Here is a 25048-nt window from a genome sequence, read left to right on the forward strand (position 1 = left end):
ATGTCGCCGTTAATTTAGTAAAATCATTCAATGTTTTCTTGTCACACTTTCTTTGCATTTAGAACATGACTGTGAAACTGTCACTGTGTATTTAGGTGCAATAAAATATAAAGATTAATATATTTGTCTGACAAAGTTAATATAGTGCTCATTCAACCGCACTTTTCTAAGCAAGTGAAAGATACAAGACTGTAGTGGTTGGTATGGATGTCAACGATTGTGAAGATCGTTTAAATGCTACTTTAAACGCATCTTCATATTTTTCCCTTATAGAATATTGCCTATAAACTCTCTTTGTTAAAAAGTTTTTCGATGAATTAACCATTGTTAACTAAGTGGTTTAGTATAGTACGGTAGAGCCTTAAGACAAGAGAACCTAGAAATAAGAAAGAAGAACCTATAAATCTTCTGATCTACAATGTCCATTGCTGGATATAGCACTCTCCTCATAGATTCCTAATAAAAATGGCCGAAAGCATTCTGTAACCTTAACAAGGTCAAAGGTAATTATTCTACCTTATAAAAGGACGGACGTTCTTCGTTGCGATACGTATATAGTTACTGATTATTTGTTACTACTCTTTTTACCAGTCTAAAACACACAAGAAGTCTAAAACAGATTATCATTTGCTTTCCTATGTCTCGTAATATTAATGTTTGATCAACATCTTCGTCATCTACCGTTACGATTACTTGGGTCACCGCTCATCTGACATACTATATATACAATATGACTATATGTCGTCACATAAACCTCAACTTATATAGTATGTCAGCTTAAACCGAAATCCTTTATCAGAGTCCTTTCCGCCCAGACACTCCATAGAACGTCCGCATAAGAGAAATCCAAGAGTTTTTCGGCCTCTGAATCCAGTGAAGTAGATACTCCAACATAGATATGTCAATCTTAAACAAATGAAATCTTGATTAAGGGTCTCCGTTGTTTTATTATATTACTCATTTTCACTTTAAATTCTTTATTGTACACGCTAGGATACATTTAAATAACTCCACAATAATAAACAAAAAAGTACAATGGGCGTTCTTATCACACAAGGCAATTTCTTACAGGCAACCAACGTATGGAAACATTAACATCCAAAAAATACATATGTACAAACATACATAAATATTGTTACAAAGTAGGAGTTACAGAACCGTATATTGAACTGTATATAAAATATATACTTACTATAAATAAGATATAATACTTATTATAAAAATAATACAATAATAAAAAATATATCAAACTAATTTGGATCGCACTTTCTGCCATTTCACACTTTTTTCAATGTCGTTCTTCCACTTCTAATCCCGTATCGAAAACCCATCCTTTTACTTTATTAATTAACAATGTGAGAAAAAATTTTTACCCTGCTCCATCCAAAAGTTTACAATTTAATGATTTTTTTTCGTATTTAAACCGAAGATCGTAAAGTGAAATATACTTTAATCATGAGGCAAATCTTTAATAACAATTATAAAGAAATCGACACGCGAGTCATTGCTCGAATCAAGTTAGTGCCGTTTGCAAATAATACATACGTAGAGCGGAACTCCTATCTTTTACCGTGATTCGTCAATAGACTACCCGCAGAATTGCGAGATGGTTTTACACAAGACAACATTAAATACACCTTAAGTAAGACATAAATAATATACCTACTAACGAACTAAATGCTTATTTGTTAGTGCCACTTCAAAGGCTTGTAGTCTCTTTATCATTCCCATTGTTATTTCTAAAATTCTGTACTACCTCCATTTAATTTTATTTACTCAAGGACTCTAGTGTAAATTTAATCCCAGGTGCTTTTTTATGTTACGTACTTTCATAAAATTTTAACTGATCTTTTAAATAAAGTAAAGGAAAGAAAAAATATATTTAAAGCATCAAATAATATACTCGCTGTAACCCTTAAGTTGATTATTGCTAATTCTAGACAACAGTGTTATCTTTTAAGCATATCTTTATTACTCAGCAAGTGTTAAGTCGTAACTTAAAATAACAAAATGCGCCTCAATGCTATTTGAGTGATTGATGGGACGTGCACACGTAAATAATATAATTGATGATAATAGGATAATGGAATATACATAAGGTATATGATAAAAACAAACAAACAATATAAATATGGAGTAGTTTAAGTAAAATTAGAAAACTAGGAAAATGCATTTTAAGAAAGAAAAAATATGGAATTAATGTAAATATGTAATTGGACAACTAGGCATTGGTTGCATAGACAATATAAAATGAGGAAATATTGTAAAATAAAAATTCATCGAAAAAATATTTACTTTTTAATTTTATTATTGGATTAAATTGAATGAGCCCAGTGGTAGAGAACTGAGACTTGCTATCGCAAGTCGTGGGTTCGATTCCCGGGATGCATTCTTATATAATTCACACTTTGTGCATTATTTATATAGTATAGCCTCTGCTCACAAGTTTTCAGAGGATGGACAGAAGCGTCCGCTGCATACCATAATACCTCACAGCGATCACTAATCCGCCTTCTAAATGTGGCGATTATAGTTTATCCCCCCATAGATCTATGGGGGAGGCCTATGCCTTGCAGTGGGCGTCTATCGACTGAAGATGGATATAAAAGATGCCATAAATCGTTGTCAGAATTAAAAAATATGGTAAAAAAGTCACTCCTTTGGTCTCTAAAATAGATTATTGGGCAGCATTTGTTATTTATTCATATTTATGTAATACCTTTTCCACGTAAATGTGTATATATGTTCGTGTACATATATTTATATAAGTATGTTTGTATATGTGTTTAGTAATGTATGTATTTGTGTGTATGTACACCCAAAACTGCCCTCTCCTTCATGTCTCTCATATAAATCTAAAGGTTGTCTGGTAAAGATCGCCTCGAGCGAAAAGATCGCCTGTTATACCTCATTATGTATTGTTTCTTTTTTAGTTATTATCTGTGGTGTAAATAAAAAAGTGTAAATTAATAAATAAATAAAAGGTCTTTACCATTTGGCGGCAGAGGAATGAGAGACGAAAAAAAAACTCAAAATAACAAAGTAATGTCAATTTCAAGGTACAGATATCACAGTTCTTATCACCTTACCGACAATTAGACGAACGACCAAGGCTCAGCTGTTAATGATGCACGACACAGCTAAGGTTGGTCATGTACGCAATTGACATGTGACATGTGAGTCACTTCCTAATGAGGTGCAAATGTAGACGACGCCGTTTAGATGCAACCTCTGGTCGTTAACGCGTTCCCATTCTACTTGGAAGTTTCACTTTTAATGGCTTATACTATGTATGAATATTGCAAAACTAAGTCATTTTGCAGCGAAAACATACAATGATGACGATTGATGTTTTTTTTTTTTACTTATTTTGGAAAATTTTAATGTGAAAAATTTAGTGATAGGATTGACCGGAACAGATCGTTAAATGAATGAAGAGTTTAATAATGTGCCAATTAATATATGAGGGGGACCGGAATGTAATATCGTTTCTATCGACATATTTTACAGAAAAACCGATTTATTTTTACCGCTCCGGCATTGAAAATTTGTATATTAGATGGCAAAGGGTTGATGATAACAAAGGCGAATATATTGTCGATCAGAAATAATAACTTAAAAATTAAGTCGCATGCTTAGGATAAAATCTACATTAATGTATGTATTTAAGGGCCACCTACCATTACCTACATACGATTTATAAATACATACGCCAACCGTAAATGCTATGTTAGATAACATATGCATTAGCCTTTTGTGATCACGTAATGATAATCAATCATTAATTGACCACACTTATAAAGCTATTATATATATGAAATCATTTCATCTACATTAATGGAATTAGCTTTGTATTTCAGTGAAAGTATATATTTGTGAAATTTCAAGCTTCATTGCAAACGAATAACTTTCGTAATCATTTAATAATGAAAAAAGGAAAAATCGACACTAATATTTACTAATTAGCTTTCAAAAGGATAATTCAATAATCTATGTATATAAGAATTAATCCCTGTTTCTCTTGGTCACGTTATACGACTTTATCAATTACATTAACTTTTATTTATTACTTTCCTAATATTTTCCTATTATTCCTTTGTAAATCGTTATGGAAAAAAAGACAATTTGCTGTGGAGCTTGCATTTCCAATGTCGACATATAAATTTGAGGGCAATTGAAAGCTATAACATAAATCTTGTAAATCCAAGTTGCTTACATTGCCATTTGTATGTTGCTGGTTCCCGTATGGGAATAGCAACAGTAATAAAAAAAATGTTTATTAAGGTTCGAGCTGTCGCGTCTGTCGGATCAACTAGTTAACTATTGTTATAAAACACGGATTTATTTATTAATAAATCCGTCTTTTATTACAACAACATTACTCCAGTCTCTATAATCATTTTCCTATGCACATAACCTTTAAATGTCAAAGTGGATTCTTTATTTACGATCAAGTCTTTGGTAGGGCTATTTTATTAAGAATATATCTTATTATTTTATATTAGAAATACTAGCCAGAAATGCTTTTTGTATTCATATAGATCAGCATTATAATGTTGCCGAGATTGAAATAGTTACTTCCATAGTGTAGAATGAATATGCTGTTAAAAAACTGACAGTACCATTATTGTATAGCTATTTATGTAGTAGGAAATTAGTCATGCAATGATTGATGATAACTGTTAACTTATTTGTTTAGTAAACTTATGATATAAGGTCGAAAAACACAAGAGGCAGGTCAATATAAAATCGATATTATTTTTATGGGAGAAGTAATTTTTGATTCGCATACATAGACACAATTCGAAGCATATTAAAATTGAGCTGGTTGGTTTTAAAGAACTTAATTAATTTTATTTCAATGTATTCTTTTAGTTTATGTAGATTGTTTCTGCAGTTGACTAACAGCACTGAAACGTGGTCACTTATTTGCAAGCTTACAAGTTTAGAGGTCAATCATCAAATGCTAAATTGGTTGAGAAGCCTTCGGAAAACTCTGTAACATCTCTGAAAATCATCCGATGTCTACTACTAGAGACTTTCGACTGTCTAAACTGCTCTGTTACATCGGGCTATACTAACAAGCTTACAGTCACTCAACGAGCAATGGAGTCAGATATGCTCGCGATCTCTGTACGAAATCGAATCAGGAATAAAGTGCATCCGTAGTTCAACGAAAGAAACCAATACAGGCACAGATCAGACATAATGTCTTAAGGTTCTTGATGGGAGACCACGGACCAGCAACCGCAGCGTGAGATATCCACCTACAAAGTTGAAGTCGTCTGAAGACGTTGAATGCAGGCCGTTTACATCCGGCATCTACCTAGCAATCCATCCTACAGCTATATTATATTAATGAAGATAGCCTCTATAACTACGATTAAATATTTGCCAATCGGTTATTAAGTCGCTGATTAGAATTTTTTATGTAAATGAATAATGTAAATTATCATTCTAAACTAGATAGCGCGAATATTTAATGTAAATTAATTCCATAGCATTACTCATCAATACATTCTATAAGTCGAATTGAGATTTTTTTTATAACTTTGGAATTGTACCAAATAACATTATTCGATTTACAAATCATGTTTTAAAGGTATCGGAAAGTATTGATTTTTACCGCTCAGACATTGAAAATTTATATACTAGATGGCAAAAGGTTGTTGATAACGAAGGTGAATATATTGTTGATTAGAAATAAAAACTCGTTAAAAATGTAGTAGTGTGAGTTTAACTTAAGAAAACGACATTACTCTCTGGTCCCTTAATACAAATATATTAAAGATTTCAATTATTACTAGTAATTTTCTTTCTGCAACGAGACGATTTAATAATTTAAAAGTAAATTTTCTATTAGCAGCTGTAAACTGAGAGTTGCAATCGTAGGTCGCGAGATCGCTTCACGGGATACAGTCTTATATAATTCACACTTTGTGCATTAATTATACAGCATTGCCAGTGCTTACAAACAAGTGTCTAAAGGATGGACATCAGTGTCCTCTTCGTACTACAATACCACACTGCGAATACCAACCCGCTTGCCAAGCGTATATATCCTTAAAGAAGGTCTATGCCCCTTAGTGGGCGTCTATGGGGCGAAACTATGACAACGTTTCTAAATTTTTCCTAAATTAATAATTATATACGTGGAAATATTTATTATTTATACTTTGGTAAAATTACCGTTATAGGTTAACGTACACATAACAGATGTAATCTGTGACAATTTTGAGTTATTAATATGAAAGATCTTATGGAATACAGCAACGTTTTCTAAACATAAAAAATAACAAATCTGAATGTACAATTATAGTAAAAGCTCATCGTTCGCTCTTCCTATATTCGCGGCTAAAAATTTATTTATTCGCGTATCTAATAAGTTACATACAAAATATTAATGGGATTTCAATAGGTATATCCTTTGTAAATGCCTGCACTTTATTACACGACTACCACTGCATGTGCGGAAGTGACTAAATATTGGTCCTTTTCTTACTTAGGATGGACTTCCGCGAGGTAACGCCTGATTCCATTAAACAGATAGATACAAGTGACATTCAGGAATTGCTTGAATCGCAACATGAAGGTTTGTGTATATCTGACTTGGAAATGTTAAATTAACAACCATTGAAGAAGAGACTTTAACAAGCACGTCAAAGCAAGTGACGTTGAATTTGAAAAATCTTAAGAAAAGTTTGAGAATGGCAAACGGGGTTTGCAATTTCTTTATGGATATTAATCCGTCTATGATAAAAAGTCTTTTTAAGAGACGAATTGCTAAAGCGACTGCTGCTATTAGTCTGAATTGAAGGATCTTTTAAAAACAGCCAAGCATGAGAAAATTAAAAAATTCTTCAAAATATTATTTAAGACTTAAGATAATTAATTAAAATATCAAAAAACTTCATTTAAATTTATCATTTTATAGTTTTCTTTTTATGTCATCCAAGAACGTATTGTATAATCTTATATAAATTATCATTCCGTATCCACAGTTTCTGTATTCGCGGCATATTTATGGAACGTATACCACGCGAATAAAGAGTTTTTACTGTATAACGCATAACAAATCTTTTAAAACTTTAACACTAAGCATTGCAAATTTCTGGTCTATATTTTAAACGGTTTAACCTTAATGAAATATTTCAACGACCTTAGCTTACCAATGGAAATTTATTCAAATGTAATTCTTCTCAGACCTGCACTCCCGTCAGAGTGGTCGTAGTCACTCCACTGTCAGTTCTGTTGCCTACTCTGCTATCGCTATACATCGCTATGTAGCTCGAGCATTTATTTTTTTTCCTTGAGTTTTTAATAGCAGTTTAATAAGTTCTGTTTTGTTAGAGAGCGTTCGCGAGATTGCTTGCCTTCAACTTTTTTATGTACCACCAAACGTTCCATTGAGTCTTCAATACGGGTGACATGTCCAAATAACTTTAGGATTCGTAGTTGCAAAACCGACGACAACTTCTTCTTTATGTTGAGTTCTTTGAGGATCAAAATGTTGGTTCGGTGCATCGTCCACGGGATTTTAAACATCCATCTCCAGTACCACATTTCTATGGCGTCAGTTTTACCATTATCAAATCAAAAAATAATATGTAACTTTATATTTGAGACTCGTTTTCTAAAACAATAATAAATATTCAATTAGTATTAATAAAGTTATGCTATAACTTTGGATTTTTTAATCAGAAACAATGTAGGCGTCAATGTTATTTATTAACGGATTAATTAAGCAAAGTGGACAGATCACCTTATTAAGGTCGTAAGAATAGGCTGAATGCAAATGGCATCCTACAGGTCTTATTTTTAATGTATTGGCCCATCTCCAGCAGTGGACGTCCTATGACTGAAATTATGGTGATGGTGAAATTAATATAATGAACTACATGTATACGGAATCTTTACCTTTCCATAAGGTGTTTGTCACTAGTCCAAACAAATGTGTAAAAAGTTAATTACTTTTTAAATATGAAGTTAAATGATAGTAACGCGATATTTGTAGCGTTGTTGCCTGTAAATGCTGTTTTGTTACCTTCAAAACTGCTTACGTAATAGTCTAAATATTTGCTCACGAATAATTCCCGGCGGCTACATTATTTAAGTTTAGGGGGTCTCTGTCACTGTTTACGGCGAGAGACTCGCCGTAAACCTGTTTGTTTGTGACATGTCTGACCTCTGAATACTAAAATTATACTAATTTTGCTCTCAAAAGATGTTTTGTTTTTGAGTGCAATGACCTCAATTTGACTTGCATAGCCGTTTCTCAGCGATGTTTAATATGTTCAAATTAATATGTTTATTTTATAGAATTATTTTGTTTTTATTAGATCGCATTTTTACATTGTAGTCAAAGAAAAGAAATAATAAAATTAACACTAAATATATTTATTCACATAAAATATTAATTCATAACATACAAATAAATATAGACATATATTTACATAGTAGTATAACATTATCCTCGCTCCCTGGAAAGAATGATATCGTGGCATTCATGAACATTCCAGAAAGTTCATATGTTCTATACATGACCTTGAAATACTATTTCTTAGTAGGTAACTGATAAGCAATAATGCCTCGCCTACATTCTATATTTATCTATTCTCTATAAAGACGTGAAGCTAGTGTCTATGCGAGCTCATGATCTAAGAATAACTAATGCCTTAGAGTCACGTAGATAACACATCAATTAAATGTAATTTGCCTTATAATACTATTAGAATCGTAACAAGAACAAAAAATAATAGTAATCACTACTAGTAATAAAAATAAAGATATACAATAAGACTGATTGGAAGCGTCCCGCATCCAATTATGTCTGTCCACGTCTTACATGAGAGGATATTCTACGGCCGGTCTCCACTTTTACAGCCTTAACCTCTCAACTGTCTATGGACATAACTGTCCGAACTCCCCGGGAGCGTACGGGTCAGAGCTGCCCGTAACAACGTAGGCTACATTATATCAAATCACCTTAAAAATACAGTTTAAAATTGCCTGCTCTGGATGTACTACAGACGACAGGATCATAAATAATATTATTTTACTTATCATTTAAAAAAAATCATTTCTGACACAAACAGGCGCCATGTTGCAGCACTCGAAGGGTTAAATCCCCAGCGATAGTCAGGTCGGCAGGCTATGTGGCTTGCACGCTAAGTGACCTGCCCATTGTCACTTCTTGTCAATACGCTGGAATATTTCGGTTCTTGCTTTTTTAATATTACTTTTATTTAATTATACTATTAGTTATGCATGATAATTTTATGAAATACTGCTACGTGTGAGAAAAATATGTAGTGTATTTATCCCTCGTAGTAAAACTGTTAATATAATAAATAAGCGTCTAATGACTTTGTACAAGTAATATGCTTTATCGCTCTTTTTATTATATTTAAATGTAGTCATTTCACGGCAGAGCGGCCCTATTAAATATTGTAGTGTAGCTTAGCTTTAACAAATTTTAATTCAATAAACAGTATAAGTAATTTTAATTTCTTTTGCAGTGGAGAACCCGAACTTCGACCAAGGCTACTACGGACCCTGGCGCGTTTGTAAGAAGCTTTTATACAACAGAGAAAAATGTGGAACGGATGTCTCCAAGTTCCGACCGACAAGTAAGTTTAAAATATTATCTGTCTCAATCCGAAATAACACTACAGATGTGATAAAGTTATAAGTTAATCTATATCTTCTCTTTAGTTTATCATTAAAGATTTATTTACGTAGTTTTACATAGTTCAACATAACTGCATATCATTAAATATTTTAATACAATTATTGTTCAATCCTCTGACTTCATTTCTAGGTAAAAAAGGGTTAAACATGTAGATAATGAAAGGAATTTATACCTGTGACAATAATAAAGTCCAAAGAGAAAATATTTATATATAAATAAGTTTGAATGTGGTAGATCCGAGTGCGTGTGTATGTGTAAATGAAGATCCTTACCGTAAAATTGCAACAACAACAGAAATTACACTAGTCTTACAACATAGTTAAATAATATGCCTCTTAAAGTGTGTTGTATAATGCCACTTATCTCACATTAAGGATTTTAAAGATAGTTAGTGTGTGTGTAGTAATGAAGGTCCAATAAAGTAATTGTAACCCTCACAGATTTCTATAGGGAGATATATCATAACCGCCCACTTGACAGGCAAGTTGGCGATCACGTTGTGGTACTATAGTACGCAGTGACTCTGCTACCCATCCTATCGAAACTTTTTTATGACCAGTGGCAATCCTATATAATTATTAAACAAAGTGTGATGTATATAAGATTGTATCCTGGAAATCGAACCCGCGACTTGCGATCTCAAGTCAGTCTTTACCACTGGGCGGCCACTACTCATGTATGTAATAGAAAAAACACTCCATTAGGCTCGATTCATCAGAAAAGAATTCTTAGATTACTTAATCATTTTCCTTATATAATTCAAATGAGATATTTAAACGCCTTTAATAATTAATGTTACAACCATATAAATAACATTATTTAACCCTTTCACGACCACGGGGACGCCGGTGTCCCAAGCAAAAATCATGGATTAATTAAATATTTACGTAACCATTGTAAATTATTTTTTTGTTTTAATATTTCGGAAAGTACCTTTTTATTATTTTTTACTGGCAATATAGGAAAACTAACACCGTTTATTGTTTATCGTCATCGGAACGTCAGAGTTCTTTTGGCGCGAATGATCTGCTGTTTGGAATAAATAATTGATATTGTAAAAGTGCTTTTCAAGTTTTAACAGTGTCAAATTATCATTACCTGTTAAGTAAATTGTTATTCTAAATATTCAGTAGTAATGTATTTATGTTGTATTTTGTGATAAATCGTTATAAAGATTATGGGACACGGATGTCCCTGTCGGCGTAAAGGGATACTTTTTATACGGAATTTCTTAACTTTTGGTTTGGTGATATACCAAAATACTATCATTTTCTTATTCATATTTTTCTCAGAATATGTTTCGTAAGGGACGTGGAGTTTTTGAACTTCGAAAAAATAAAATTCTTCAAATTTTTGTGGGTGACGATAGCGATGAGGAAGATGATTTAGTGCTTGATGACGACGACCAAAGACTTCTAGTACAGGATGATTACCAAGGGGTATTTGATGTCGAGGTTGAAGAAACGACGACTCTTCAACGGCAAGAATCACCTGAACCTTCAACGTCTCAAAAAAACAATCCATCTAATCACTAACCAATCATCTAACAACAGGAATTGTTTCGCCGAGTACCACAAATAACTTGCCCTATTATATTTATATTATTCATAAACAAGTAAAAAAAAGTACACTAAGTAACAAATGTACATTATTTACAACAAAACAGACTTACCAATAAGTAAACCAAAATTTAGAGTTTAAGTAGAAAGTAACCCTTAGCGACCATAGGGACATATTTGTCCCATAAATTTCCAAAAAAAATGTAAAACTTTTTTGAATTTTTAGTATAAATTATGTTTTTAGGATGCCTATTAATTCATTACATCTAGCTAAATTGATTAAATAAGGTACCGTAACCTTATGGTCCTGAAAGGGTTAATTAATGTTGTAATTTCTCGTATTTATTATAACAGAGAACTTAAAAGGATACATACTATGGATATAAAGGATACATATGTCAACACTTGTCTAAATTAAATTAATTGTAAATAGTTGGAAGATTTAAAAGATGTTTTCTCGTCTGATGTTAAGTAATGATGAGGTCTACAGTGCTACATGCTTGCCTAGAAGAAACCAATTCACTTTTAACTTGAAGACTCCATAGTTATAGTTAATAGGAAACAACGACCGGTAGGTTATTCTATACCATGGTTCGCACTATAAAAGTCATATCAAAAAGCTTAGTGCGATTTGAAGGGAATTCAATCGTGTATGAATATCTTGAGTCCGTTCGTCTTGTTGTCCGATGGAAGAAAGGAGACAAAGAAATTAATTGATTAAAAGAAACATAATTATACATATGTGTGTAATCCAAGATATTTCACGGTCGGGGAACAAAGCATAACGATATTAATAACCGTTATTTTACACACCCTTGCGCTTGTTCACTTATAGCATCCCAACCTATCCCGCCTTGCCGAGAAAATAGCTTGGTTTCTAAATTGTTTATTATAGAACATATTTATCTATTAAAATTATTATCTACGTGGGATGATTAAAAATCTCCAGTTTTGTACGACATGTGAAGAATGCCAGAAGAACCCAGATGGAAACTAATCAGATTAAACTCCCCCATAAGGAATTCAACTTAAAGCAACCAAGGTTCTTAACGCGCCCTTATATGACAAGACCCCATAACAAACTCAGACGAATTTTCTATATGATCACTTCTAAAATATTTTTTATAGACTAGTTAGAGCAATTCATTCTCAAGCTCTATTATCAATTAAAAAAATTTTTGCAACTTTTTGCTTTATGAACTTCTGTAAAAAAAATTAGATTTATTTAATGATTCAAATCATTAAGAATAGTGACAATATCGGAAAATAACCTTTATTCGAAATGATATTGGTATGTACTTTTATTAGAATTACCTATTTACTTTGGTCATTAATATTGGCTCAAATCTGTCTATCAAATATACACTTTTCATACAGAATTATTTAATTTAACCGCAACAAGTGCCGTTCATTTTAACCAAATGATATTATATCAGTTACACAAAATACAGTGTACATTCCCAAATAAAACGGATACTTGTGCAATAACCGCTTGGGGAAAGGAATGATTTATCAAGGATATTTTAAAACAGGAAAACAAACGTTTGATTGGTATTTTTATGTATTAAATTTCCTCAATAGTCTTGGCTAAGAGAACGAGTTATATGCAAATATTATTTATTTTATTTAAAATTTGCACAAAACCGAATGCATCCGAAGAATGCAGGTTCGAGTCCTGACATGGCCGCCAGTTGTAATGGATGTTTCTAATTTCTATTTATTTTAAAGCTAAGGACGTTTTGGCATTACTTTTTTTTCTTTTTGTGTTGACATTTTTAAAATTATTATTAAATAATTTAAACTTATAAATTCTAAAAGTTACTATGTGTCAATCCGTAACAATATGGCAAGCGGACTTAATGCCTATTCCCCGTCAAAAAACTAAATTAGCTTAATTTGCCGCCACAAGATGTAGTTTTACGGTTTTCTAAGGTTTTTCTAACTTCTTTCAGCTAACATGATAAAAGTATATATGGGCAAATACATATTTATAAATAATAAGGATACACAAGAGTGCCTGGTAGCAAATTTGTGCTTTAAAATAGGATTATTTAAAAAAAGTAATAAACGGTGCGGGGGAAAGGTGGTGTCGCTGGAATAACTGACCATGCGGTTTTCTTAGTCACGATGTTGCAGTGGTCGAGTGAGCATCGCGCGATTACGTAAATGCTCGTCGATAATTTTATTAGCACTTCCGTATTAGATACATAAATGATGGACCGATTATAAATTTAATTCGTTCCTGGGTGCAGAGATTCCTTTCAACTGCTTCGGCTATGAACGCCGCACGGCCAGTTCCCTGTCGATCTTCAAGGATTCTTAAAAACATTGAAGTGGTTGACGTGAAAACCTCAACTCGTATTCTCATGGTCAGTATTATTATATATAGACAATATAATTATAAACAAATGCACCGAGAAGAACCTACTGGGTAATATTGAGAGCGAAAGCGAAGTAAGCAAAAAGAGACAAGTACGAATGGGAATGCTAGATTGTGACAGAAAATAGTTGACGAATGTAAGATATTGTGAAGAATGCAAGAAGAGAAAGAAAATATATTAAAAAATGTCAAAAAATTATTAAAGTAATAAATAGACCCTGTCCCTCACCAGATAGGAGTGAACGAGAGGTCGCTAATAAAGGGCGACACATCAAAAAAAAAACCAAATGCACCAACAAGAATATATTAATTCACATTCCAGCCTTGTCATCGATAATGAAGGTTAATGAATATTAGGTTATAATACATATATGTGCTGTACGTATTATGTATGTGGTTACTTAAAGTATTCGCAATAGAAGACGAGATTAGACACCGAGGAAGTTAATTGAGGAAACATTACTTTCCTTTGTTCTTTGTTAGTTTCACCTTGAGCGTCCGTCTATCCGACATTGAAAATTTAAATTTAACAGAATCGTGTAAATAAATAAAACCTTCACGGCTAATAAACAATCACGTCAAATATTCACAATTATCTTAACTGACTTGTATAATAATGGTTTTCATTGAACATTAAATAATGATTGATAAAAAATTTGGATATACAAGCTATATTATATCGGTGCATGTTTATCTTAACATCACGTAACATCATAGTGTAGTAAATAATTGATTGGACAAGGTTATATGTGACTACGTTTGCACGTTGCGTGCATTTCCTTTCACGTAGATGTACGTGACAACATGCGATGCAACTTGAAACAAAAGACATGCAAATCCTATTTTTTATCACTTAGTAATATAATTGATCTACTATAGGTGTAAAAGCTTTAAACGAGTTAATTCGTAGTTATAGACATCGTCAATTATCGTCCAGTTGATGTATGGTACACCGTATTCAACATCAGTGGTTTCACATATAACTAATATAAAGATTACTATGTAATAAAATTATTCTCTATTTACTATCTGACCCTGCAGACTTTGTATTACCAGAAATTATTCGCCTGTCGCGTTTCAATAATGTAAATAAAATATTTTGAGTGATCACTTTATGCAGGGTAATTGTAAATAATTGTAAAAGATATAAAGCTTTCTGTAAACTAATAAGCTATACATTCATAATGATTAACATATGAATAAAATGTAATTGTAAGTGTAATAAGATGTAAATAGCTTATTAATCACTTACATGTATAATAGATTAAAGGCGCTTAATGCGTCATTTTTTTCTGTTACTTACTCACGCTGTTTGCTCTTTGACCACGCTAGCTTCATTGAATTGTATGTGTGTAGAAATTGGCTTCCTAAGAAATGTAATGAAACGTCCAAATAGAAGGACTCTGGTGAAAAAAATTAATACTTTTTATGCATAAAATATTGTTGTGACTAATTCTTATGAATGTGTAAATATTTATATCTACTTAGGTAATAGAGAGGGAAGGGACACGAATTAGTTAAAATTCAAATGAAAATTCTTATAAATATAACTTTTTATTTACAGGAAAGGTAATTAGTTGGAATTTATTTTTTAAAAACTATATGATCCTAATGAAATTTGATAATACTTGTCGGCAAAAAGACCGCGAGATCGACCACATTTCTTCGCTTATTTTTTTTAGTTGACGAAACGTATTTGGTTTATAATTATAGATACAACTCATTAAATAACCCCATGAAATGAAGTCGGCTAGAGATAGATAGCTCCTGGGTGGCCATGGAATGTCGCCTCGTCTGGAAATCAGCTTTTCCGGAACCATTTCTTTGACCGTCAGTAGGGACTTGTCTGTTCTGTGACAAGTGGCTCCATCTTGCTAAAACCATGTTGTAGATAGACTGTACACACTCCAGTAGCATCGGTGCCAAGAACTTGTTCGTTGTGTTTGCTTGGGGTGTAGGGTTTAAATGTTAACGAATTCTTGGCCCACCCTATATATTGGTTCCTTGTCTCCAAGAGAGCCTGTTTTGCCAAAAAATTGTGTACAGTTTGGCGATTTTGTAGTCAAAAATTAAAATCAAAATGCTTTGAAAACATTTTCGATAAACATTGATATTTATATCATTCTAAGTTAATTTATGTCAAGTCTCCACATGTTATATTTGATACACTTATGTTTTTAGGGATGTAAATACAGCCAGTGATAATAATAAGAAAATTTAATCTTCGTTTATATCTTTATTAGTAAAAATCACATTAACCTAATTTGATTTTAAATAAGTTAGCATAATTGTGCCACGGCTTTAACTACAAGTACTTAAATAATACTAAAACCAAGATATACGAAAGATCCTTAAAATAAACCCTGCCGTTAGAAGTATAATAAATTAGACGTCTTTATTGAGAAGCTTAATGTTGATTGAAATGTCTTGTTGCGTAGTTCGAGCCCCGCCTCGTGTGCTTCACGTAAAGCTATTTATTTGAAACGTCTGTGTAGATAAGTAATTTAGGTATTCTATATTTAGAGAACTTTTCAACAAAGGCAATGTATAATGTGTAAATATTGTCACAATACTCAAGAATTATGATTATGTAGATGTTACAAATTTGTTTAACAATCAATAACTACGTTTATAATATGATAATAGCAACCGATCTTGTCATGGATCAGCCATCACAAGCACCCTTGGAATACATATATCGAATGACAGCCCAAGTAAAAGGTAGAGGTCTTTAAATCAAGTCACTCCATAGAACATCCACCAAAAACCAGTAGAATACGTGACGTAATGATCCAAACCGTAGCACCAAGAACCTTTAAGCTTAGTTGCTGTAAAAAGCCTTAAGTTTTTGAAGGTTAAGCAACGGGCAAACAGCTTTAATATGTGATAAACGAAAATTGTGTCTTCATTTGTTTTCCGTTAAATTTTATTTATTTGTAGCTACACTCATAATTGATTTACTTCTTTGAGATAGAGTATTATTGCCAAATTTGTATGTGTGTAATAATTCATTCCCGATTTTTGTTACATATTTGAAGTCTACATATGTGTAACTACTTTTTTGTTATAAAATAACAAAACATGTAATTCCCGATGGTTAACGGCTTTCTTTTCTGTGACTATGAAATTCAGTTTCCTTGACACAAGCAGACCTTCATTTTCTCTAGTTTTAAGTCGTCACGACATATTTTTTTATCGAATGATTATATGTACAAAACCAAAACTTATTAGTTTACATGATATGAAATTGAGAGATATTAAGTTTGATGATTTTTGGGCTTGAATAAATTTTTTCGTAAAATATATCATCATAATATTAGCCGTAGAAAGTTACTGCTGAACATTACAAAAATATATATACATATTAAATTAATGATACTGTGTATAATAAAATAACAATTTTAATCATTTGTTCTTTTTCTCTAGAAAATTAAATAACATCAAAACGGCTATGGTTCGAAGCCGACACCAATAATTACCAGGGCATTAATGAAATCGCCAATTAATACTTCGACTTTTTTATTATCTAGCTGGTCTTGTCAGTTCTTTCTTTTTATTAAACAAATTGATGCTCAAATTACGTATTTCGAATGTTTAGTTTAAAATAAGAACTTGAATGTTCGACTGTTTATCTCTTCTGGTTTACCTATCTTTTTTAGAATTAATTAGTAACTATTCTACAACAAAAGCCTACCAGTTGCTCCTGTCCTAATCTGGTAAAAGATTCCACTTAATTGTTTGCGTGATATGCTTGCAACTTGTTAATGACTAAACACAAAATAACTGTTAATGTAAATTAATTCCATTTAATGTTTTAAATTCTTTGGTGATTTTATGATGAACTAAAAGTTTAACAATGGAACCCAGGTTATTAAATACATGACTTTTTTTTAATTATTAACAGATCAAATGACCAAAAACTTTTACTTTAAAGACCTTTACCACGGACTGACTGTATCTAACAGTCAACCCAGGGTAGAGTGGAGAAGGAATGTGTGTAAATGTCAAATTATAAAAGAAATTAATAAGACACTTATAAAATATATCCATTATACATATAATTAATGTCCATCATCTAATTCTTACATATAGATAAATAAAATTGGAGTGTCAGTGTGTAATATTATAATAACCGCTTTTTACTATATTCATATGTGATATATGTACATATACGCATATATATTCCAAAATTAAATTTTTAAAATTGTCTGTCTGGTTTTTCCGGCTAATTTATGAAGTGGCTGGACCGATTTCGACAGAAATTATACTGGCAGGTAGCTGATATAATAAGAAATATCATAGACTTAACTAATTTATTTAGAAAAATCCTTTTATGAAAAAAAAATCTTTTTTGTTAAATTCCACGCGGACGAACTCGCGGGTACCGATAGTTATTAATATAAACATACTTAATTAGAAGATTTTTGTCGTAATTTAATCCATACGATGTTCACTGCTTGTCTTAGGCCTCACCCATAAATTTCCGATAAGGCCAGTTGGAAACAGCCTGTATCTAGTAGCGTCTTCCTTAATTAGGTAGGAGGATACAGGAGGCTAATATACGGTTAGTATATAAGTTTCAATCAAGCTAACTATCGTCGGACGAATACGAACATTAAACTGTTGCTTTTGCTGATACTTAACTAACCAAATTGTTTACTATAATTAATAAAATAACGTTTCTCAATATGATCTTTGTTTAAGCATTTTATATTATGTTTTACTTTCGCAATATGGTGTTCTCATTGATAATTGCTGTTCGTGTGTAAACATTCGAGCAGTACATACAAAGATTTATTGTATTGAGATATTATATGTAATGCCATTGATATATCATATAACAATAACATATATTTAGCATGTTTATTAATTAGCGGAATATATAATTATATTAATGTTATTTAATATTTCTGACAAATTGTTTCGGCAAGGCGTGACCCGTCGGGCGTATTCATTAGGGCCTTGACACGTTCGTCCTTTACCTGTTGTAACTATTCGCACGACACGCAAATGTCACGTTTTTACCTAGACAACAACTGTCCTAGCGATGGAGATTTAAGCTTGTACATTTGTGTAATTACAAATTGTAATCTACTTTTTTTTATAAAAACCTAAAATCGTGTTGACGTTCACAACCAAGATGACGCACAAGTTTTTATTATATTTTGACGGAGAAAAAATTTTAAAATGCGAAGCGAAATATTTAAAATTATTTGTATATTTATTAACATCTGTCCCAGTAGGCATCGTAATGACAAAAGTTGAAATTACGATCGTAGGTAGCCGGTTTGATTCCCGGGATACAATCTTATAAATTACACTTTGTGCATTAATTATATAGGATTGCAACTACACACAAATAAGTTGCCAGAGAATAGGCAGCAGCGTCTTTTTCGTATCCTACCACACTGCGATTTCCAACCTACTTGCCAAGCGTGGCGATTATTTTGTATCCCCTATAGATTACACACTTAAAGACGACGATGACAACTGGACTGCCTGATGCTGTCTAATCATCACCATCATCATATCAGCCTATAGATACCAATTGCAAGGCATAATAGGCCTTCCCCATAGGTTAACACGATGACTGGTATTTCAAAGTTATCTTTTAATAATTGATTTATATCTTTCTAATAAACAATTTCTTAGGAATGAAAGTGTAAAGTTATCACTTTCGTCACTTAAAAGACTCTAGTAATATTGTGTTATATTTCCATTGTAATGCTATATTGTACGCGAAATTATTTGATTTAATGCTTTTAATTAACTAACACGCCTTCTTTAGTTTTGATTAACTTCAAATGTTTAACCGTTAGGGATAGGTGTTTGAATTTACTTTGTGATTGCCTTGGGAAAAAATATTGTTTTAAGTCATCGATTTTTCCTTTTTTTTATCTTCATCTTTAACAAATATTGAAGAAAATAAAAATGCGATTACAATCAAGCCGTTCTCGAGGTTAGAAATCTATTTGGTAATGCATTTTTATTTATTCATGTAGCTAAATGAGTATGTAAAACACTGTATAAAAATGTATGTAAAATAATAAGTTTGTCTCAACAAACTCAAAGCAAGAAGAAAAAATAGCCCGCCCTATTTTCTTCGCCGCTGTTTTATTTGATGTCGTTATAGATAACACTTATTCTTCTATTATTCAGACTCTATAGATCAAAAGAGGTAGGGGTACCTAGACTTAGGTCAACCTGTAGCTTGCGAGCGACATTCAGCTCCTTGAACAATTATTTGCGGCTCTTGATAAATATAGGATATATTTATCAGCACTCTTTTAATTTTTGTTTTATGTATTAAAAAAAGTTGTAGTACATTTAAAACACAAGCGAACCAGCATCTAAAATAATAATCTAAAAGTGCTGTATTCAAAACTTAAAGAATTATCAAGAGATATTAAATACATAACTTTGTCAATACGAGTATTAGGGGAACCGGAGCGTAATGTCGCTTCGCATGACTACATTTTTAACAAGTTTTTATTTCTAATCAACAATATATTCATCTTAGTTATCAACGACTTTTTGTCATCTAGTATACAACGTCTTCCATGCACGTTATGAGCTACCAAATGACAATCGAATATCGACATGCGCAGAAACGATATTACTTTCCGGTCCCCCTAATATTTAAATTCTGTACATATATATCGTACTCTTACATATACGTTGTCAAGAGATATGATTACAGCAATTTTTAAGACATTTTTTGTATATTTTTAAATACGTATATGATTGCTTGTATGAAAGGGCTTGACCACCCCTGCTATTTAAATATTTACAACTTATCAAACGAAAATGTTTCAACTACTTACTATAATAGTAATGTTATTTTGTAATGCCGGTTATAATTAGTGATGATATATCAATTTAGAAGCTCTTTATGTGTAACATATGATGTGATACATAATGTATACTGCGTCTAACGCACCGTTGCATGTACCGCAAATAAGAAGTGACGGCCGCATATCGCTGCGGTTGGCTTACCACAGTTACTCATAGTTTAGGTTCGATTTTGATGAACATATAACATTTTTATTATCATATTTAAATTAGTGATACTTTTATATTTGATATTTCAAAACGATTTACCTAAAGACTGGTTTGTAAACAAAAATCGAAAGGCAATGGCAATCTTTGATAGCATTGCTACCACAGTAGAGTCTAGACACCGTGGAAATACAATCGTATCGTTAAGCATACAAACGACATTACATTGAACGTCTTAGTCGTAAATTCGCTCGAATGACTTGCATAATACAATACACAATGCATTTTCTTAGTAATATGTAAAGACAATTGTCGTAACGTTTCAATAGTTACGTTGGCATATTTGTGTAAATGATTTTGATTGAAAGTTTTTAAACCTACCCATCCTTTTTATATAATAAGTACTACTACTATTTTTTTCTTTATTTACACTTTTTTTTTCACCAAAATAACAACAAAAATATATCTAAAGGTAAATTAAACAAAAAAATGGTAAATAAAAATTAAACGATTTACACAGTGGTGGTACAACAAGCAGTCTTATCGCTCGAAGCGATCTCTTCCAGACAAACTTTGAATAGAGATAAGAGACACGAAGTAAAAGGGCGGTTTAGGGTATACATATTTAAAAAAAAATATAAAAACTTACACACAAATACATGCATCATTTATATACACATGTATACATATATATAGTACATATATATATATAAATATTTATATGCATATTATATGAAAAAAGTATAATTCAATATGAATAAGTCAATATTCTATTCTAGAGACCAAAAAGTTAACAGCTATTTTGCGCGTCTGACTGGCTGAGCCTGTTCAATTTACTTACATTTAGTATTTCGCGCTAAATATAAGTAAATTGGACAGGCATTGTCAATTTCAAGTTCTTAGATGATCTGAGCAACTTTACGTGTACTGTTTGTTATATGTTTAAGAATAATAACCGATTTCAGTTAAAATTTTGATAACATTTGTTGGTTACATATATTTAGTAATTATAAATAAACCAAATATAAGAAAGCTGCAGTGAAAAGGTTCAAGAAAAAGGGTAGAAGATCCGAAGTAAAACTAATGTGTGCACTTATATTCTCTATATTTCATTAAGCCTTAAGCCTAGCGCTTAAGCCTCGTACAATTCAAACAATAGACGTATTGGCAATTTAATGTTAGCGACCAACTTTAAGTATCCCGTGAAAAGCGATCTGTACTAATTTTTCTAGTCTTAAAAAGTTCAATGTAAATATCCGAATATCCACAGTTTTCTATCAAAGAATCCTCGAGAACCTAGACTTAGGTCTTATTGCTCAGAAAATCTAAAGAAGCTTATAAAGCTGTAAAATATATAGATGTCGTACACTTACTTCGTGTTACTACTACTGTTAAACTGGCGCAGTTAAAGTATACAACACAACCGTGCACGGCTCCATAAAACTTTCAGGAAACTGAACTGACATGACTTGACACGACCCTCCATTATGAGGAAATGACTAAGAAGAAAAATACAATAAGATACAATCTTTATTTGATTTATTCGATGCGCGTTTTATTTTGTTTTAATTAAAAACTATATATTTCTTCAGTTAATGAACCAATAAAGGCATCGTAAATATATTTGTAATATCGGAGAAATATATTTTGCATACAACACGAGTGCACAAGGTAGTGTTAATAATCCCGAGGTCGATGCTAGCAATATCACGATGGTATTTTTACTCGGAAAAAAAAAGATGTCGAGGTATTTGCGTAGGCTGTTAGCAAGGGAAGGGTCATGTTGCGAGAAAGTAGTGTTCGCTCAACCATTACGATGCATAAATATCATTGAGGCTTTTTTAGATTAACCTTTTTAAATAGCAATTTTAATTTCTGTCTTATTCATTATAGGAACGTTTATAAATATTACTTACACTTATATTGTTGTAGATCTACTTTTTTAACATAAAAATATCGATTGATGCATTCATTTTGTATTTCTATCTCTGAATGTTTCTATTTATTCGATAGTATAGAGTTGTTATGTTAAGATTGCTTATATTACTGACCTGATAAAAAATAATTTAAAGCTAATATTGATTATAGATTAGACTTAACAGTTTCACGCTTCGATTTAAGTGGAGCGATGACTATTTGCTATTGTCTGAACGTTGCCGCGGCGTGGGTATCCTCACCACAAGGTGGACCGACATGGTTAAGGTGGCGGGAAATATCTGGATGCTGTCAGCGCGAGACTAGGCATCGTGGCGATTTTTGAGGAAGACCTATACCTTGCATTGGGCATCTATCGGATGAAAACGAAGAGTGGACGTTGTTTTTTTTTGTCTTAAATCATAACTTTTAAATTAGTAATACCGGTAATTATAATCTTTACCGCTCCTACTATGTTAAATTAGATACTCCATTCGCACACATCGTATGGGCGTATGAATTAATTAAACAGGTGCGGTTGTTCTATGTTAATTATTAATCAAATGTTTGGATTTGACTGTTCTGTTCAAACTTTATAAAAGTTTAAAAAATGATAATTAATAAAAGGTTGTTATTATTATTGAATTCGGTTTTTATACAAAAATTTTACAAAACTATTTTTATATGAAACTACACACACACTTCGTGTTCAAAATGAGTTTCTCTTATATAGCAGTCTGTTTTATAAAAACCTTAGTGTTTGGTCATTATTTGAATATTTTTAATAGCAATTTTACTTCCACGCTTTCAGAAATAGCAAAATAATTTTGAGATGTCGATCAAGATATACTTAAATAAATATGTATATATATATATATGTATATATATATATATTACTATAATAACAATTCATATGAACAGTAGTTACTATGTGACTAAACCCCATTAAATTCATAATGTTGTTTCAGCTAATGAACCCACTCCAAGGCAAAGGCCTAAAAAATATCTATGGAACAATATACCATAATCGCCACGCTTGGCAAGCGGGTTGGCAATCGCAGTGTGGTATAATCGTATGCAGAAGGCGCTCATCCTCTAGAAACTTGTTTGTGAGCAATGGAAATCCTATATAATTAATGCACAAAATGTGAATATATAACATTGTATCTCGAAAATCAAACCGACCTACGATCGCAAGGTTCATTCTTCTACAGCTGCGCATACTATTATATTTATATAGATTTTAAAAATGATTAGTTTTAATCATTTATACTTAAAATCGGTGTCTTAAATAGGCATTATTTTAATAACATGTAACATGTAATGCTTTTACAAAAAAATACTAACTTAATTTCTAAGTTAATTACTAAGAGGCTCGGCTAAACTTTCCATCAACTAACAAACTTGACTCATTAGACTTATTGGAGCGGCTGACAGTTTTCCCAGTTCAACACTCCCAGGCGATAGTCTAACGCTTTAAGTCATTTACTTGTCTTCGCATTTGATGCTTAGTGTAAACTCGATAATATCTTTTTATCGAATCGTCTGCATAGTTTTGTAAGTGTTTTTTTCTTATCAACCGTCCAATGGGAATAGGGTTAATAAGTTTTACAAATATATATGATCGTTTAAATAAAATACATTATTCATACGTTTAAAAACAAAGATTATTTGTTGCCAGATCAAATAAATTTTAAAGTAAATGAAGTTATGATTTTATGGAATTAGTCTCAATTTATTAATTTAATTGAAAATAACTAATAAAATCATACATCAAATCATCATGAGAGATTCAGTTTAGTTCTTTGTAGGGACTTGTCATTATCGCCATGAATTGTTTTTCTTTTTTTTTAAGATAATGTTCCAAATCTCAACAAAAAAATTTTATCTAGTTATACTCGTAGAACAATCTTGACCAGTATGATGCAAAGAGTATAAGCAACCGACTGCTGTGTACTATTTATGCAATAGCTGTTGCAAATGGCTACGAGCGGAGAATGGTGGATGGTTTAATTAGGAAGAAGATGAACCAGCGAGTGAGGGGCCTTTTATACTCAGTGACACCTGAGCGCGGTGTCCAAAACTGTAGGTCTAGTTTAGTGTATTTGGGACCAATATCCGAAAAATTATCTAAAATATTAAGAAAAAACGGCGTTTCTGTTTCATTCAGAACCAACAACACTATTCGGCGTGCGATTTGCAACGGCAAGGAAAAAACAGAGGTTGACAAAAAGTCGGGTATTTATAGGTTGAAGTGTGGTGGGTGTGAAGGGGTGTACGTGGGTCAAACTGGTCGAAGTTTCAACATTCGTTATAAGGAGCATATTTCCGCATATAGAAATGATCGCCCTGAAAGATCTCATTTTTCTAAACATTTATTAGAGACTGGACATAGTTTGCCCCATGGTCATTCCTATGACGTGCTGCACACCTGTAGCAAAGGATTGCATATGGACGTGTTGGAACGGCTAGAAATAATAAGACACGCGGGTAGTGGACCTGTAT

The 25048-nt window shown here is 32.0% G+C and overlaps 1 protein-coding gene across 2 annotated transcripts in view; it reads left to right on the plus strand.

Annotated features, from left to right (window-relative positions):
• The window catches only part of LOC137923739 (uncharacterized), a 60776-nt gene that overhangs the window by 17280 nt on the left and 18448 nt on the right, over positions 1-25048 (plus strand). For both annotated transcript variants that reach the window (XM_068766999.1, XM_068767000.1), the window contains one exon: positions 9519-9629. In XM_068766999.1, the coding sequence (XP_068623100.1) occupies positions 9519-9629 (111 nt within the window). The remainder of the gene's footprint in view (positions 1-9518; positions 9630-25048) is intronic.

Source organism: Battus philenor, unplaced genomic scaffold, assembly GCF_028537555.1.
Source record: "Battus philenor isolate CCGP_79_NKW_IND1 unplaced genomic scaffold, ilBatPhil1.0.hap1 SCAF_22, whole genome shotgun sequence".
Taxonomy (NCBI): Eukaryota; Metazoa; Arthropoda; class Insecta; order Lepidoptera; family Papilionidae; genus Battus; species Battus philenor.